Source organism: Sceloporus undulatus, chromosome 1, assembly GCF_019175285.1.
Source record: "Sceloporus undulatus isolate JIND9_A2432 ecotype Alabama chromosome 1, SceUnd_v1.1, whole genome shotgun sequence".
Taxonomy (NCBI): Eukaryota; Metazoa; Chordata; class Lepidosauria; order Squamata; family Phrynosomatidae; genus Sceloporus; species Sceloporus undulatus.
This window is the reverse complement of record NC_056522.1, coordinates 169,387,295-169,407,199: the sequence shown is the minus strand read 5'-3', so window position 1 is coordinate 169,407,199 and position 19,905 is coordinate 169,387,295. Positions and strand designations below refer to the sequence as shown.

At 40.5% G+C, this 19,905-nt stretch overlaps 1 protein-coding gene across 5 annotated transcripts in view; it reads left to right on the top strand.

The window, feature by feature from the left end:
• The window catches only part of ADARB1 (adenosine deaminase RNA specific B1), an 82,355-nt gene that overhangs the window by 35,745 nt on the left and 26,705 nt on the right, over positions 1-19,905 (top strand). For 4 of the 5 annotated variants that reach the window (XM_042471285.1, XM_042471317.1, XM_042471274.1 and 1 more), the window contains 3 exons: positions 5,768-6,696; positions 16,158-16,272; positions 18,682-18,850. In XM_042471285.1, coding sequence (XP_042327219.1) covers positions 5,768-6,696; positions 16,158-16,272; positions 18,682-18,850 — 1,213 coding nt within the window. Of the gene's footprint in view, positions 1-5,720; positions 6,697-16,157; positions 16,273-18,681; positions 18,851-19,905 lie in introns of all 5 variants that reach the window. The other variant, XM_042471297.1, reaches the window with a different exon arrangement.

Genomic DNA, 19,905 nt, shown 5'->3' with positions numbered 1-19,905 from the left:
AATATGGAAATGTTCATTGCTTTTATTTTGTCACTTCTTGTCAATTTAACCTGTATGTTTCTACCCAGTCTCTTCTAATTTTTTGTTCTTTTGAGCACCGAAAGGAGTAACCTATCAAGCTTTTGCTGGAGGATGTTATAAATGAAAATTTAATAACCATTCCATCAGCTTTGTCAACTGGGCAAAGTGGTGTGTGTGTGCTTCTAATTACCGAGTTTAAGACAAATTTAAACACAATCCAGAACAGCATTTTGAATTTCAGTCATGCCACTTTAAATGTTTTAAATGTATTCCAGGTATCTGAACACTTCTAGTGTAGAATTTTATTTTGCATTCGATTGCTTCATGAGGAACAGGATTGCTTCATGAGAAATGTATTTATTTAAATAAATTCTTTGCTATGCCATATTACTTTTAAGGCTTCAATTTTGAAATATATTGTATTGAATGTAATATTCAGTTAATAAAAATAGAAGGTATTATAATAAAAAAAGACATTTGCTGCCTTCAGTAATTCTTATTTTGTATTGTGAACATAAATTTCATGTAAAATTTTGTGTTACGTTTTATAGAAAGCCCACAGTTTGTTGCTAGAATAATTAGGATTCAATAGTTTATGGGTACGAAAGAATTTGAAGGTTACCTGTTCAACTTCACTTGTTGAGGTGTAGTATATTATATATTTAGTGTAAATCTGGGGAATAGTGTGGTTCCTTAGATTTTTTTAGACTGCAGCTCTCATCATCCCTAATCGGCATAGCCAGCAGTGAGGGTTGATGGGACTGCAATCCAACAGCATTTGGGGGGATTCACCAGCCCTAATTTAGTAGATTGTTAACCCACTTCAAAGGAGCTCAGATCAATTTATAAAATGCAGAATGTACATTGCAAAACAAAATGGTACCAGTCCTCCTGGAACAGTTGCTTTTACTTGCCTAGTCCTTCCAGTATGGGCAGTTGATGTTAGATTACCCTGTGAAGTGAGAGAGGACAGTTCAGGTGGGGCAGAGATGAAAATCTAATGATGTGGCATCTTCCACTAGACCTAGTTCTTGATTTTGAAGGATGCTGAACAACCTGCCCTCAGGGCCTGCCTTCCAGTATTAACCAGACCTCATCAGTGGTGGTGGTGGTGGGGGGGGGGGATGCTGTGCTTGCCAGTCTATTCCTTATGTAGAGTTATGAGTTTTCCTGACAGAAGCAGCCCAGTGTTGATCTGGGGAATTAAATAGATATTTTGTCTCTGGTGATCATGAGTGGGAATCTGGTGACAAGAGTAAGGCAATCAGGGTTGGGCAGGATGATGTTGTGTATTGATAAGGTAGGTAAGGCACTACCTTTCTGAGGCATATTAGATGACCTGGGCCTTAGCAATTGCCACAGTATGATGGAAACTGACCCCAGGTTTGTTTCTTCCCTCCTTCTCTCTCTTCCCTATCCAGGTATGCCTAATAGTGGTGCTCATATAATCAAAAAGTACAACCAAATTATGTTGGTCTAGTTCAGGAGAACAGTTGAAAAACCTCTTGGTTTTATATAAATTGAAGTTATTAAAAGGCCTAACCACTCCATATTTACAACTTTTTCCAGAATGATCAATCCTTCTGTATGAAAAATTGTACATGCCTACTCCCCATAGGTGCAACTAGTTCTAAGTTCTCTCTTCCCCTTCCCTCCAAATAGCAGGAGTGCTTCCAGAGAGACTGGTAGTCAAAAGACATAGTTCTTTTTTTTTTTTTTTTTGTCTTTCCTTTCTTATGGAATTTTTTCTACTTAAGATAAAGATGGAGCAATTGCTGGTAACACCCCTAGGAAGGCTCCACATAGATGACATGTAAAATAGCATTCATGAGGGCAAGGTGATTGCCCAGTAGGAACTGTGTTTGGGGGCAACTTCTGCTATGCACTATTAGCATTATTCTTCTTTTATCTTTTTTAAACGGAGGGCTACTTGTTGTTATGTACCAGTAGCTTTAATTTACATAAATTTAAAAACAGCATTTCAGCTACCTGACTTTTAGGATATATGTATATTTCTTTCTTTCTTCAATTTATAGGATGCCTTTCTCCCAAAAAAGGACCCAAGGTGGCTCATGGATAAAATGTATATAGTAGGACATGCAGACCTTTTCCAGAAAGAGAAGAGGAGAGCTAAATTCTTGGCTCCTTTTTCTTCTTCTTCCTGGAGCTTCTGTTCTTTGCTGCCCCAAAGACCAAAAGCATAGGATTAATCACAGGATTGAGAAATCCACTTAAATCCCAACATCACAATCTGCTAGTCCATCACAATTTGCTAGTCCATCAGAGACGAGGGGGAATTTGGGGCAGTTTTGTGTGGCTGCTTCAGATCTTGAAAAATTACTTTTAAGAAGGATAAATATAATGACATACTGAAGCCACTGCACACTTAGGGGTGGCATTGCCATATCTCTGTATTCATTCACCTTGAAAGTAACTTTCCAAGCTCTGTGTTCTGCTGCTTTAAAAAGAGACCCCTTAGTCTAAATAATCTTAAGAGCTCTGGCTTCAGCAGAATTCCTTGCAAATAAGATGTAAGCTTTCTCTGCACCAAGCTTGGATGTACAGCATTAAACATCTGGTGGTGCCAGCTGTTCCTCAGACATACTCTGTCACCCCAACACTTGCCTTTTTGTCCAAGTTCCAAGCTCCCTGCTTATGTCTATTTGACATCTGTCCTAATTGTTGAATCCATTGTTGCCATTCTGTAGTGTTTCTGTGTTTTTCCTTTTAAATGTTTTCAGTGGTCAGATATTTAATTAGCTAAATTCTTGACACTATTGTCCTAAGCAGTTTCTAATGACAGGATTGCTTGTGACATAGCATGGTTTATGGCTGTGTAACGGTGTGTATCACCATGCCTTCATGCACTTGTTTGTCAATGTTGAGAGGATTCAGCGTTTATAAAAGCCATTCCCATCACTAGAAGGGCAGCTGAAAATGAAAATGAGGCTATGTCAAAATAGATCTATTCCAGATCAGCTGGCCCAAAATGATTTTCATTAACCATTTCTCTGCTATTTTCCTGCAAGTAGGCTATTCTTATTGCCTTCACTGTACCCAAGTTCCTAGTACAGTATTTTTATGTTTTGGTGCTAGTACAACAATTTGAACCATTATCTAAGAAGAATAGCAATATTAATAGGAACTACAATTTTGGAAAGAAATATTGGTCTGTAGGAATTCTGGTTTTTTTGAGGGGGAGGGGGGTGTTTTGTTTCTTTCATATCTTTGATGCAGATGCTATTTTACTCCCACTATATTTTAACCATAGCTTCAGCTCCAATACATTTCATTCATTATAGCATATCCTATAGTAGTGATTCATGTTTCCATGATGTTGTCTAGAACCTGATGGCCATGTGTTCCTCTCCTAATGGCATTGTAGGTGGGACAGTATTTCGGTATTTTTCCGGCAATATATTTGATGACTGTTGTCCATGCCATGGACAATTTATAATATAGGGAGAGCAAGCCTTAGATATATTTCTACAGTATATACAGCCTTATGTGTCTAAAACTATAAAGAGGAAGGAACATGATTAAAGGACTCATTTTCATTTCTTTCCTCTCCTACTTTTTTCTTCTGTAGTAAACCAATAGTTTGGCAGCAAATGAAAACCCACTAAATAGTTACAGCACTTTGATACCACTTTAACTGCTATGGTTCCACCTTATGAAATCCTGGGATTTGTAGTTTCTTGACATCCTTTAATTCTCTGCTTAGACCGCTCTGGTGCTGTAGTCCTACGGATTCTCTAGGATGGTGCCGTGGAAGTTATAGTGGTATTAATTTGCTATAACTTCATAGTAAACATATATTGTAACAAACTGAAGCAACCAGGAATCGAATGGTCCAAAGAATAATGCCTTTTGTGAACCCAATTCCCCTTCCCTCTTACAATAGCTTCACATTTGGTCAGAGACTCCTAAGGAAAATTTAGCACTAGATCAATTGTTTCTTCCTCAGTCAGCAAGATTCCCAATCCTTGAAAGAAATGTCCATCTACAGAGTTGTTGTTTCCCCCCTACAACAGTTTTGCAGGGACCCTGAGGCATCTCTTTAGTTTTTCTGCAAGGATAAGACTTCTCTATTATTGGAAATGACAGTCTGCTACCCTGCCTTCTCTTACGGTGAGGTATCTTCAGCATTGGTGTTTATCACACTTAGATTTATGCAGCTCAGATCCGGGGTGACTCCTGGTTCAGCAAAAAGGTCTGTGTGATATACTCCATTCTTAGATAGATGCTGGAAGTTATGGAGTAGATTAAGGTTAAGTTGAAGTTTAATAGATGGCTGTAGTTGAATATCTTGGGGAATTTGTTGAATGTCTTGGGTAAATTGTTACTTTGAAAATTAGTACATTTGGGGACATGAAAAATATATTTATGAAGTCTGATAATTCAAAAATGTACATTGGGAAAACTTTACACATTGCACAGTGGTGGGATTTTTAAAGAGATCTCTACTGCCAATTAGAAAAAATTCTTTAGGGCCTGTTACAGACTGCCAAAATAAAGCTGCTTTGGGTCTCTTTGGAGGTATGCTATTTAAATGATGCATGAGTCCTAAGAGTCCGGAGGTCGCCCCAAAGCCACACTCCATTCCTAAGCACTGGAGGGCAGCTTTGGTTCAGCTTCCGGATTCTTAGGATGCATGCATCATTTAAACAGCATACCTCCAAAGAGACCTGAAGCAGCTTTATTTTGGCAGTCTGTAACAGGCCTAGGAGTGTTCAAACAACCTGCCTCACGCATTCATCAAATGCTTAAGAAAGAAGTAGGTTAGGACATGCTGGTTGTTTCCCCACACCCAGATACCAGTATATCCATTAGCTACATCTTTTGGCTCCGCAGTTAGTGTGAAGAGGGAAAGAGCAGGAATTATCCAGAGATCCCACTTGAATGGAAGAGTCACTGATGCACTGGCATACTCCATATGCATTGGGTGTTTTCAAACTAAAACCAAATGCACATTTGTGATGGATGGGGGTAGGTTAGTGACCAGTCAATGTAGAAGATATGACCAGGTCAGTCTCCTACTGATGTGTAAAGTGAACATGTGAATGCCCCTTGTGTCCTACACAGCATGAGTTTATTCTAGGACATACTGCTAGAACACCAGAGAAATCAGGCTGCCAGATTAAATTTACAGCAGATGAGATGTTTTTCATTTTTTGAAGCTAGTGAGTGTTTGTAGATGAGAAGCAGCTTAATTTTTTTTTCTCAGCAAGATTTTTGAGACAGAGCCAGTTCATGTTCCTGTTTTCTTGATGGGGAAATGTTAATGGGCAAGTCTTTGAAGGAAAGAATATTATTCCTTGAATACAGATAAGCATATGACTGGTACATGAATAGACTAATGTGGTTGTCCTCTGGATTCTGATGCTTAAGGGAAATCATATATTAAATGAACAAAAAGGGAGGTAGCACTGTTTTCTACTACTTGCTGGTTTGTTTTCATTTTAGAATTATGAAGGTAACGTAGTATATAAATTCTAATAACCATCCTTGAGTGCAAAATGAAAACTTTTTATCAGCATGTATAAGTATCAAATGTTATCTAAATACTTAATCCATGTGTCTATTTGAGACATATGATCTATAATTAATATATTGAATACAGATATAAAAACATGAGCACACATCACTTGACCAGTTGCAAAGATAGATAAAGGAATCTGTAAATTTTACATTTACAAGGTCCTGCAACGAAGGCATTGTAAGTTACTCTTTCTGGGCACCACAGGTTCAGGCAGCACTGATGTTAAAGAGAACCGCAACATGGACAACATTTCATCTAAAGATGGGAGTATACAAGGTACCGGGGAGGGGAATCAACTTTCCAATGGTGGTGGCTCTGGCAGCAGGAAGCGACCTCTGGAAGAGGGGAACAATGGCCACTCCAAATTCCGTGCAAAGAAGAGGAAGAAAACGCCTGGTCCTGTCTTGCCCAAGAATGCCCTGATGCAGCTGAATGAAATCAAGCCTGGTTTGCAATACAAGCTGATTTCTCAGACAGGGCCAGTTCATGCTCCTGTTTTTGTGATGGCGGTAGAAGTTAACGGGCAGGTTTTTGAAGGCTCTGGCCCTACAAAAAAGAAAGCAAAGCTTCATGCAGCTGAGAAGGCTCTGAGGTCTTTTGTTCAGTTTCCTAATGCCTCTGAAGCACATCTAGCAATGGGGAGAACTCTTTCCATCAATACAGACTTTACCTCTGACCAGGCAGATTTCCCAGACACGCTCTTCAATGGCTTTGAAAACCCAGCCCACCCAGATCATTCTTTTTATTTGGATTCCAATGGAGATGGTTCATTTAGCTCCACTGCTGATTATGGCTTGTCATCTTCTGGGGTTGGTAGCCTTAGCCAGTCCTCTCTCCCTACCCCATCGTCATATCCATCAACAAGTGGAAAGAATCCAGTCATGATACTGAATGAACTCCGGCCAGGACTGAAATATGAGTTTCTTTCCGAAAGTGGAGAAAGTCATGCTAAGAATTTTGTGATGGCTGTGTCAGTGGATGGCCACACTTTTGAAGGGTCTGGAAGAAACAAAAAACTTGCCAAGGCCCGGGCAGCTCAGTCAGCATTGGCATCCTTGTTTAACATGCAGCTGGATCAGACACCTTCTCACCAGCCAATTCCTAGTGAGGGACTTCAGTTACATCTACCACAGGTGAGAAAACAATCATTTACCTTTACCATGTTCCTTTATATATAGAACATCTGTTCTCATTGCATGTATGTAACAACACTGCATGTATAGTTGTTGTTGTTTTTTTTTAGTTAATTACTTCGGGCAAAGCTGAAACTTACGTAAAGTTGGAACTCTTTATCTATAGATTCCCTATCCACCGTTTCAATCTTCCCCAGCTTGAAAATATTTTAAAATTGTATAAATTCCAAAAAGCAAACCTTGATTTTGCCATTTTATGTATGGGATGCTATTTTATTAGACTATTATATTTAATGAGATTTGAGTATCCATGGATTTTGGTATCAACGGGTGCCCTGAAACCAAACCCCAGCAGATACCAAGGGCCCACTGTACTTTAAAGACACCTGATCCTTTTAATTATATCACTGGTAGATGCTGTAAAAAAAGTAGGACAGTTTATAGTTTTTAAAAATAGGAATTGTGTCATTGAGACTAAATAGTCAGTGTGCTCCTGGAGGTGAGAGGATAGGCATTTGGGAGAGAGTTGAAACAAATGCTGTGTCAGTGCTTTGTACTGGCATTATGAGCTAGTTAACATGGTTATTAACAAACTCTCTATATAAACAATATCATTTCAAGCATAACATGCAGCACAAAATGATGAGGGTGAGCCCAAGTCATATAGGATATAGTATACTATGGATATACCATATATATTCGATATTAGTCAATGTATTATTATTATTATTATTATTATTATTATTATTATTAGTAACTTTAATTTATAAAGCGCTGTAAATTTACACAGCGCTGTACGTACAATCTTTTTAATTGGACGGTTCCCTGTCTTCAGGCTTAAAAAGACACAACACAAAGGGAGTGGTGGTGGGGAAGGGGCCTCTCTAGTAGGATAATATATATAAAATACATAGCAATACAGGAAATGATTCAATAAAACAGGCAACAAAAGAACATCAAATAGCAAGTGACAGTTATGCGATGCCTGGGAACGCTGCCCTGAACAGGATGGTCTTCAGCTCCGTTTTGAAGCTGGTTAAAGAAGTGATGGCCCTTGCTCGTGGGGGAAGAAGGTTCCAGGAGTGAGGGGCAGCGAGTGAAAAGGGGTGAATCCGAGTTGGGGCAGAGGAAATCCTGGGCTGGGACAGCAGACCTTGACTACCAGAATGGAGGGCCCTAGTGGGAAGGTGAGGAGGTCTGATAAGTAAGGAGGGGCCAGTCCATGGAGGGCTTTAAACATCGACAGCAGGAGCTTATGTATAAGTCATGTATAAGTTTTTGAGAGCAAAATTATGGATTTTGATACGATCCATGGATATGTTGAGGATAAAACCTAGGCGCACGTAACAAAGGATCTACAGGATGAAACAAAGAAAAACAGTGCCAAAGAACTTACAAAATTTCAGCAGGAGTAACTGTGCTCACCCTAAAGGCTGGGTGGATGTGATGGGGCGGTGTGTGTGTGTGTGTGTGTGTGTGTGTGTGTGTGTGTGAATGCTTCCAGGACAGATTACACCAGGCTTTCACCAGGGGATGGTTCATTTTTTATATAAGAATTAAAGTACAGTACTTACATTGACCTGTGGATAAATCAACTCAGGTTTTTTGGGTCAATTTTTTACTGAAATTTCTAGACTTATACATGAGTATATATAGTAGCCATGATCTAGTAGGTGAGTTTGACTCCAGGTATAATCTTTTTTTTTGGGGGGGGAGTGCCTGTGTGGCAAACCTCATAGGGCTGGTGAAAGCGAATACAGCTTTTATTGTTTTTCATGTTAAGAGAACTACATAAATGATAAATGGTGCCAATCGGAATGACTTCCAGCTAATGAGCTGGAGGTTTTGTATACTGTAAAACTTTATTAACCACTTCATATGATACAGTTTAATCCTTCACTCCAAATATAGATAATCAGGATTTAAAATACATTATCTAATATATTGTAACTGTTTCTTTTGTACTGTAAACATCTGTAACTAATACAATTACTTTTATCCTTTTAAAATTACTTATGTACAATAGTCCAGAAAAATCGTAGGTAGTTGGCAGTTTATTGCTTAAAGTTAATTCATTTTTGTAGATCTTTAATGAGGTTTCCTTCTCCTGAAGACTGAATTATTAATTGTTTTAGAGCATCTGCAGGAAGTATGCACCAATAGATTAAAATCCGCAGGTCCTATAGTAAAAACACCTATTTTGAGACAGGACTTTGTGAATCTAAACAATTTTTAGAACTAAGCATATTTTTCAGCACTATAGATTCCTGTAATTTTCCTATCCAAGTATTCCATTACTCAAGTGCACTTGCAGAGGATATGATTTTCCTAACTGCCAATTTCTATACCTGCTAATGTATTTTAACCTATTAAGATTATGGCATCTGTAATTCTTCTGAGCTTTGTCTGAAAATATAGGGGAACCAAATTAAGTTAAAAGGCTTTGACTATACATAATACATATCATTTTAGGACATATGTTTCTAATGCTGCAGTTAGAAAATTGGCCACACAAACATCACTGTTTTGACTCTCAGTGAGGATCAGCATTCAAGGATAGCTCTGCAAATTACTTATCATTAAACATCTAAATACAGTATGGCCTCTGTATCTGCAGGACTAGTACCTGCAGTTTTGCTGACCCCCATTCCCCCAATGTTCTCTCTTGGCATTTTTAGGTCCTCCGATTCTATGGTATACTTTTGGTGGAGGCTGACCACAGAGTCATGCTGGAGGACCTAGAAATGCTAGAGGGGTGTTCTGTCTAGGAATCTCTAGGTCTTCCAGTGTGACTCTATGGCCAGTTTCCTCTGAAAGTCATTCATTTCAATAGTCTTTGCTATTTTTCACAATTTTGTGCTTTCATGGTAAGTCTGGGGACATAACTCCCACAGATAGGGGGTTGTACTGTAATAATTTATTGTTTTAATAGAGGAGCTAAAACTAGTTATAATTATTTAAATGGCTAGACAAGGCAACTGTTACGTGGATTTGTAATTGGTTGGCTCAACAATGGCACCTTTTCATCCTGGAGAGAAGTAACCAGTGGTGTTCCACAGGGCTCTGTTCTGGGCCCAGTGTTATTCAACATCTTTATCAATGACTTGGAGGAAAAAATTGGGGGAATACTTATCAGATTTGCAGATGACACCAAATTAGGAGGAATAGCTAATACTCCAGAGGACAGGATCAAAATTCAAAATGACCTGAATAGACTAGAAAGCTGGGCCAGAGCTAACAGAATGAACTTCAACAGGGAGAAATGTAAGGTACTGCACTTAGGGCGAAAAAATGAAATGCACAGATATAGGATGGGGGACACCTGGCTTAAGGAGACAACATGCGAAAGGGATCTAGGAGTCCAAGTAGACCACAAGTTGAACATGAGTCAACAGTGCGATGCGGCAGCTAACAAGACCAATGCAATTTTAGGCTACATCAATAGAAGTATAGTGTCTAGATCAAGGGAAGTAATAGTGCCACTATATTCTGCTCTGTCTCCACCTGGAATATTGTGTCCAGTTCTGGGCACCACAATTCAAAAAGGACATTGAGAAACTGGAGCGTGTCCAAAGGAGGGCGACTAAAATGGTGAAGGGTCTGGAAACCAAGCCCTATGAAGAATGCCTTAGGGAGCTGGGTATGTTTAGCCTGGAGAAGAGAAGGTTAAGAGGTGATATGATAGCTCTGTTTAAATATTTGAAGGGATGTCATATTAAGGAGGGAGCAAGCTTGTTTTCTGCTGCTCCAGAAACTAGGACCTGGAACAATGGATGCAAGCTGCAGGAAAAGAGATTCCACCTCAACGTTAGGAGGAATTTCCTGACAGTGAGGGCTGTTCGACAGTGGAACACACTTCCTCGGAGTGTAGTGGAGTCTCCTTCCTTGGAGGTCTTCAAACGGAGGCTGGATGGCCATCTGTCAGGGATGCTTTGATCTGGAAATTTCCTGCATTGCAGGGGGTTGGAATTGATGGCCCTTGCGGTCTCTTCCAACTCTATGATTCTATGATTCTATTCTATGAAAAAAACACATTTATTTTGTGCAGAAATATGCAATACACTGGTACCCCGGGATACGAACGCGCCGCGATACGAAATTTCCGGGTTACGAAAAAAAAATATTAATTAATTATTTCCGGGTTACGAAGGTTTACCCGGGTTACGAAAAAATGCTGGCGCTTTTTAAAATGGAGCCGCGGCGGAGCCGCGGCTTTTCCCCATTAGCGCCTATGGGGATTCGGCTAACGAAAAACTTCCGGGTTACGAAAATGGCGCCGGAACGAATTAATTTCGTAACCCGGGGGACGAGTGTAAATTGAACTAGGATGGTACTTCTAAAGTAGAGGTGAACATGTTAAACCATTCTGGTGTACCAGTGTTTCAAACCAGAGATCATTAAGAGGTATACCCACACACCCAGATTTGACACTCATAAGAGCTACTGTGTTTGTGTATTTATTTGTCTGTTATGTTGTCATCATCCCATTTCTTGAGATTTCAAGATTAAAAGCTGAAAGATATGGGCAGCCAAGACAGCTTCATTCACAGTTTTAAGATAGTTGGTTTGAGGAGAAAGAGGGAGAAAAAGAGAGAGAGAGAATTTGCAGGTGCAATGAAGAAGCTGAGGGCAATGAATTACTGCAGTGTGAATTTTAACAGCAGCCAGTGCTCTAAAGATTGTGTATGGTAATGAGGAGTATGCTTCTAAGCATGTCTGAATGGCATGCCCTATGGACAAACCTCCAAACCTGTGGCCCAAGGACAAATTCTGCTACTTGGAGGATGAGTCCCAAACCCTTAGGGAAGCAAACCGTCTAACTTGCAAACAAACCTCCAGATCTGAGTCCCAAGGACAAATTCTGCTATTTGGAGGATGGGTCCCAAACCATTAGGGAAAATACTTCTGAACTGATGTAGATAATTAATCTTTGCTTTCATTTCCAGGGTTAAATCTAAATCAGCATTGCTGTTCATCACAATTAAATATTATATCAACAGCAGTGAGGGGCTTGGAGAAGAGAACGCACAATCCTGAATATCATTTCTAAATGCATCAAGGAATTGGTGTTATTATGGCTGCATCCATACTGGAGAAATAATTCAGTTTGACACCATTTTAACAGACATGTAGGGTTGCCATAAGTCAGGACCTCCAAACCGGGACAAATGTAGGACAACATTTTCAAATGTAGGACACGCGAAAAAAATTGGTGATTTTTAAAAAAAATGTTAATATAACATTTGCATGTTTCTTAGGCATGCTCAAAATGGAGGACATTTTGCCATTATTCCTAGACAGATGGCAGAAATGTACTTCCCTTTCTGCCCAAACCACCCCCCTCCATTCCGAAACACACACGAAGCACATTTGGGCATTTCACATGCCTTTACTTAACATGGCCTCTTGCATATTTCAGAGGCTTATTCCATAACCAAACCCCTTGGGTTTAACACTTAGCATGTTTTAACATGGCTATGCATATTGAACATGTCAAGATGGTTTCACAAGAAGTGGATTTGCCGTTTTAGGTTTCTTGCACCAACTACGTCTCAGAAGTGTGTACTTGGTCAAGGGAAAGCACAAAAAATACACCAAAAACACAGCTTGGAAGGTGACACTGTCTCGCTTTCAGAAACAGTGTGCGCATGCCTCAGAAGCTGATTGATATCAATATCACCATCCTCCTCCTCATCATCATCACTATCACTGTCCAAGCAAGGCAGGCTTGTTAGCATTCAAAGCACCAAAAACACACAGAAAAGGCACTTTGGAAAGTCACACTATCTCGGCTTCAGAAACAGTGAGCGCAGGCATCAGAAGCCAGCTGATATCAATATCACCATCCTCATCATCATCACTATCATTGTTAAAACAATGTTAAAACATTGTTAAAAAAAATAAAATTAAAAAAAGGGAAACTTGGGCCCGTTATAGACGGGCGTAAAGTACATCTTGGGGACATACTAGGGTTAGGAAAAGTGCGTGCCTTACGCACGCACCTAACCCTAATACATCCCCAGGACATACAAAATGGCGGCGCCTGTTCCACACAGGGGCCGCCATTACGACGTCACGAACATGCCACCTCCAAATGGGGCGGCGCAGACGTGACGTCTTTGTGCCGCACGAGGGTGCATACAGCGCCCTTTCCGCGGTGCTAGAAGGAGCTCTGAAACAAAGCTCCTTCCGCAATTTGCGTTGCTGGCACAGCCTTTAGACAGTAGCGCCAGTGACGCAAGGGAGAAAGGGGCCAAGTGGCCCCTTTCTCCTCCTCCCTGCGGCCACCGGGTGTCCTTGGGGCTTGAAGCCCCAAGGACACCCCTTTCCAGGCTGCGGGAAAGCGGCCTTTTGCTGCTTCCCCACGGCCTGGAAAGCGGTGGATCGGGGCCCCAGAGGCTGCTGTTCTGGCAGCTGAAGCCCCGATCCGGCAGGGAAAGGAGCGCCTACAGGCTGCCCCAAAGGGGCACTCTGTAACGCGCCTTGGATATTAATAATACTAAAAATAACAAAAAATAAAAAATAAAAAAGGGGAAACTTGGGTATTAATAATACTAAAAATAACAAAAAATAAAATAAAAACAAGGGAAACTTGGATATTAGTAATACTGAAAATAACCAAAAATAAAATAAAAAAGGGAAACTTGGATATTAATAATACTAAAAATAACAAAAAAATAATAAAAAAACAAATGCACACAAACCACACTGACTCTCTTAAACAGGCCTGCCCTGAAAAAATAAATAAAAACCAAGGGAGACCTGAAATGGCCACTCACCTCCCCTTCTCCTCCTGCTCCTGCTCCTCTTCCTGTTTGTATTTGGCGCCAAAGAGTCCTTTCCCCTCCCTCTGGCCCAGAGTCCTCCTCCGCTCCTCTTCCTCCTCTTCTGAGGCTCCGCCTCCTCAGGGGACCAGCTCCCTTTTCAGGCCAGTGCGCGGCCAGGGCCCAGGCATGCAAGTGGGGCGATCGCGTGCTTTGGCTGGCCGCGCCTGGGCAACTGCTCGGCGCAATCATGGAGGAGGAGGTGGGTGGCCAGCTGGCCACGTGCGGCCATGCAAGGGGGACACACGGGGGAGGAGGTCAGAGAGGGAGGCGGAGGCGGATGGGCGGCCGCGGCCAGAGGGAGCGCGCGGGGCCGGAGGAGAAGGAGGAGGCAGAGGAGGAGGTGGAGGGGGAAGTGGGTGGCTGGCCGGCTGCATGAGCGGCCGCAGCCATAAGGAGGGCGCGCACGGGGGTGGAGGAGGTGGGTGGCCGCGAGTGGGACAAATCCCGCTTTTGGCGGTAACCGGACTGGGACCGGGCCAGTAGCGCCAAAAGCGGGATTGTCCCGCCTGTAGGCGGGTTATGGCAACCCTACTGACATGGCTCAATGCTGTGGAATTCAGAGAACTGTAGTTTGTTGTGGCACTAGAGCTCTCTTAGAGAGAAGGCTGAATGTCTCACAAAACTACAAGTCCCAAACTTGCATAGCCTTGAGCCATAGAAGTTAAAGGGGTCTCAAACTGGATTATTTCTGCACATGCAGCCTATATCTGAACTGTTCAGTTCAGATCCAAAAATGTTTCTGCTTTACATCTATTATATGAAGGACTATTTCTGCTCTTTCTTCTGCAAGATAGCCTTCATTCTTAAGTTTCCTATCTGTCTTCTTTCAGACATACCATAAATTTGTATTTTCAGCTACTTTGCCTTATAGTAAAACATTTTTATTAGGCAAACTTTTGACAACAACAATAATAATATTTATGTGTATCCTGCCTCTCCTGGAGGATCGAGGTGGGTAACAGCAGAAATCAAATACAATTATACAAACAAATCATTAAACATTCCCTCTATCCCCCAACCCTTCCATCCTTCTGTAGTCTGAATTCAATTCAGACTAATTCCAAGCAGACCATTAATTCATTGGGATTTAGAGTGCATTGATTATCAATCAACAATTGATTTGCTGTCTATTGTAACTGAGAAAGAGAAGTTAGATTTAAGTCATAGTCTTTGATGCATGGTTTCTCTTTTCGAGGTCAGTAGTATCTCCTCCGAGAGGAGCATTGGACCAGGGTTCACTTCTCTACTTGGTCATGGAAACCCACTGCTGGGTGACTTTGGGTGAGTCACACATTCTTAGCCTCAGAAAGCCCTGTGGCAGGCTCACCTTTGGGTCACCATAAAATCAGAAATGACATATGCATAAAATCAGAAATGACTTGAAGACATACAACAAGAAGAAGTATCTCTTCTCTCTGTTGAAACTGAGGAAAGCGCCCATCAAGTCTTCCACCTGTGTGCATTTCTTATGATAGTTTCATATACCCTGATGGATATCATTAAAATCTTGTCGCTCCTGATTTTTGTTTGAAAGCAAAATATAATTCTTGCCTTTGCAGTGACCACCTTGTGCTCCTTTCACTTGCAGTTAAAGGCCTTTTCGATTAAGGAGGAGTTTGATGATTGTTTGTGTGGAGGGCCATTTAAGTGGGGTTTACAATTAAATTTTGTCTGTCAAAGTACCATATATACTCGACTACAAGTCGATCTCATCTATAAGTCGAGGGCAAGTTTTGGGGCCAAAATTATGGATTTTGCTATGACCCATGGATAAGTCGAAGGTAAATCTTAGGGGCATATAGCAAAAGATCTAAAGGATGAAGCAAAGCAAAACAATGTCAAAGGACTTATAAAATGAACTCTATGTGCTTACTCTTAAGACTGGATGGATGAGAGAGTAGAAGGGGTCAGTGATTCACATATTATACTCTTGCTTTTCATCAGGAGATTGTTCCTTCTTTTAAATAAGAGTTAAGATACAGTATTTACATTGACCCGTGTATAAGTCGAGGCAGGTTTTTTGGGTCAATTGTTTGACCTAAATTTCTAGACTTATACATGAGTATATACAGTATTTGCAGTTCCTTAAAATTGGACATTTGCTACAGATTTCTGTTTACTGCATCTGAGTTATTAATGAGTAATAATAAATTGACTTCTGTAATTGACTACTTTTTACATTTGGTCTGAAATCCAATTAAATGTTTTCCATTTGAATTTGCACTTCAAGTTAACTATGTTTGCATTCCATGGTAATTTCTTCTAATTAGATCTCTGTCATAAAGAAGAGTACCGCCTAATTAAAATTTGAATGTGAGCTGCCTTATATTGTAGATTTATCTGCTCCATGGTGGGTACTAAGTGTTGCCATGGAAATCAGGATGATGTGAAGAAAGTCACATCATGCATTTGGCTTTACACGGTTGAACATTCAATGTTAGTGGAAACTTAAAAACAATTTTGTTTTGTATTGATTAATTCTTGTAAAATTTGCAGGCATATTATACTGTTTTAAACATTCATTGTGAATTTTTTGAAAGATAGGTTGTAAGCTGGACATGTACAGTCAGCACTAAAACATCTTGGTGTCCTCCCCCACTCCAAGTATCCAACATATTCCTATGATTTTTGCAGGTTTTAGCAGATGCTGTTGCACGCTTGGTGGTAGATAAATTCAGCAGTTTGACAGATAACTTTACATCACCCCATGCTCGTAGGAAAGTACTAGCTGGAGTCGTCATGACAACAGGTAAAAACCAAACATTAATGTGTGCAGCCTTGCTGATGTGGTGTATTGTCTCTTATGGGTATACAAAATAAAACTGTAAAGATATATGCATATTTCCCTTTTGTATGTAGTTTTCTTTGATTTAAAACAGTGAAATCTCTACATATGATGAACAACTCGTATTTTTATTTATTTTGTGTATCCTGCTTTCCTCGCAAACATGGGACTCAAGATAGTTTACAATATAGGTTAAAACACCACAGTTTGAAGAGGATGCTTACAAGCTACAGCACATCCAGAAGAGGGTGTCCAAAATTGTGAAAGGTCTGGAAACCATGCCCTATGAGGAGCAACGTAGGATGTTGGGCATGTTTAGCCTGGAGAAGAGAAGTTAAGGGGTGATATGATGTCCCTGTTTAAATATTTTAAAGAATGTCATATTGAGGATGGAGTAAGCTTTTTTTCTGCAACTCCAGAGACTTGGACATGGAGCATCCTAAGTTACTCCTCATAGGGCATTATTTCCAGACATTTAACCATTTTGGTTGCCCTCTTCTGGATGTGTTATAGCTTGTAAGCATCCTCTTCGAACTGTGGTGCTCAGAACTGGACACAATATTCCAGGTGAGGTCTGACCAAAGCAGAATAGAGTGGTACTATTGCTTCCCTCAGTTTAGACACCATACTCCTATTGATGCAGCCTAGAATTGCATTGGCTTTCTAAGCTGCTGCATCACATTACAGACTCCTGTTTAGCCTGTGGTCCACCGATACTCCTAGATCCCTTTTACATGTACTGCTGTCAAGCCAGGTGTAACCCCTCCTATATCTGTGCATTCTGCCCACATGTAGTATCCTACATTTCTCCCTGTTCATTTTATCTGTTAGTTTTGGCCCAACTTTCTAATCTTTTAAGGCCATTTTGAATTTTGACCCTGTCCTCTGGGGTATTTGTTTGCTGTTGTTGTGTGCCTTCAAATTGTATCTGACTTATGATGACCCTATTGTGAAGTTTTCTTTGCAGATTTCTTTGGGGGGGGGGTTACCTTTGCCAGCCTCTGAGGCCAAGGGAGTGTGACCTGCCCAAGTGGGTTTCCATGGCTGAATGGGGATTCAAACTCTGTTTTCCAGAGTCATAGTCCAACACTCAAACCACTGCACTAAACTGGCTCCTAATTTAGTGTCATCTACAAATTTGATTAACATCCTTTCTATCCCATCATCCAAGTCCATTGATAAAGATTTTGAATAGCATTGGGCCTAGGACCTAATCATTTCTCTCCAGAATGAAGAGGAGCCATTGGTGAGCACCCTTTGGGTTTAATCAGTCAGCCAATTACAAATCCATTTAATGGTCACATTGTCTAGCCCACATCTTAGTAGCTTTTTTGCAAGGATGCCATGGGAGACCTTATCAAGATACACTACATCCACTGTATTCCCTTCATCTACCAAGTTTGTGACTCTATAAAAAAAGAGATAAGATTAGTTTGACATGATTTGCTTTTGAGAATCCCATGCTGACTTTTAGTAATCACAGAATTCATTTCTAAGTGCTTCTAGACTGTCCATTTAATGATCTACTCTAGATCTTTCCTGGTATTGGTCTCAGTCTGACTAGGCCATAATTATTTGGGCCCTCTTTTTTCCCTTTTTTGAAGATGGGTACAACATTTGCTGCCAGTCTGCTGTGACATCTCCTATTTTCCAGGAATTCTCAAAGATTATTGACAGTGGTTCTGAGATTATTTCTGTCAGTTCTTTTAATACCCATGGATGTAGTTCCGATAGATGAAACTCTTCAAACCATAAAGGACAGAAATAGAACCAAAACCCTGAGGGTAGGAATACTCTGTGTACCAGGGGAACACAATATGCAACTAAGATGAAATAAAAAGGTGATGAAAACAATACATGGAAGAGTTATATAAAAAAGATGACAGTCTTAATAAGATCTGTTTACACAATTTGTATTACTTTTCAAATTCCAATACTGTGAACTATTAAAACTATAGTTTCAGTCCATATGTGATGTAGTCCAAACCTCAGTTAAGAAGTGACTGTGAGAGGCCAAATATCCAAGGGTGGCATTTTTCATCTACTTAAACAAATGAATGTGTCCTGGCAAGACTCAATGTTTCTCTTTTATTCAAAGCATAGATGACCAGAATTTAGCAATATTAGTTTGAATTAAACGTCCAGAATTTCCCAGCCTGCATGGATTCTGGAAGTTGTGTAGTAAAAAGTAATTTCTCCAAGTTCTATGTCTGACAAGGGTAAAACTGAAGTTCATCTGGGTCAATATTTTCTTAGGCAAAATCTTCTAAGCCATGTTTTCAAGCAAATCATCTCATACAATTGTATTTTAGGAAATGAGGCCTCTGAAAAAATTGTATTTATTTGCTTTTTGTCCTGAAATTTATTTTCTAGGTACTGATGTGAAAGATGCTCAGGTTATAAGTGTTTCTACAGGAACAAAATGTATCAACGGAGAATATATGAGTGATTGCGGTCTTGCACTGAATGACTGCCATGCAGAAATTATAGCTCGGAGATGCCTACTTAAATTTCTCTACACACAACTTGAACTGCTCTTGAGGTACGTTTAAAGGCCAATTGTCTCAGATCAAGGTTTTCAGCACAGAATCATGTCCTATTGACCACATTGTGCTTAGAATGGCAATTATTGACTTGATTGAATAATGTGCAGTGCTGATGCAGTAAATCGTAAGGTGAGTTGCTGCCAAAATAATTCCCTTGTGCTGACACTTTGACACCTGCAGTGGTAGAAGAAAAAAAAGTAACTGCATCAGTACTTCTTCTTACCTTTGGCTTAGCATTTGTATTGTACAAATGCTGCCACTAGATTCACATGCATTAGTACAATCTTGTACTGTTACTTTCCTAGGATTCATAGTATAGGATACACATTTTTACCTAAAGTTGGATGGACTATTGGAAGGATACAATTTGTTTTATATTGAACTGTATGTATTTTATTGAACTTTGGAAACATTACTTTTTTGAGAGACTTTAACTCCGAGAATGGGACTGGTAGTCAAAAAGGTAACTTCCCAAACTTTGGCCTGGTCCAGACGGGCACGATAGGACACCCTCATCACATGCGAGGGGCAGATCTTCTAGTGAAGATCCTTGCACGTGATGAGGGCGTCAAAATGGCGATGCCCTGTACTGATGGGCGCTGCCATCATTACGTGACGGACGCCTAATGTCCGCACATCATGGTGCCATTATGATGTCGCAAGTGCGCCACTGGCGCACTGTGGCGTCATAATTGCGCTACAAGAAGAACATACTTTTTGCGGGTTCTTTTTGGTCTGCAGGGAAGTCCCGCGGTCTGGAAGCTGCAGCTTCCCTGCAGACCAAAGCTAGGCGCCAGGAGACCGTCCTTTTTGGATGGTTCGTCCCGCACCTTTGCTTCAAATTTATAGATAGTGACCTGAAATCTACGTGGAGGGCAGAGAATGCCTTCATCCAAGGGTCATATTTTGTTTCAGATACATTCTGGGGGTGGCATCCAAAGGCAAAAAGGCAGGACCAAAAATACCAGCATATTTTAATATAAAGCTCTAGTAACTAAGGCCCGGTACAGACTGGTGCTTGGGAGAGCGGAGCGTCCACATGTTCCTGAGC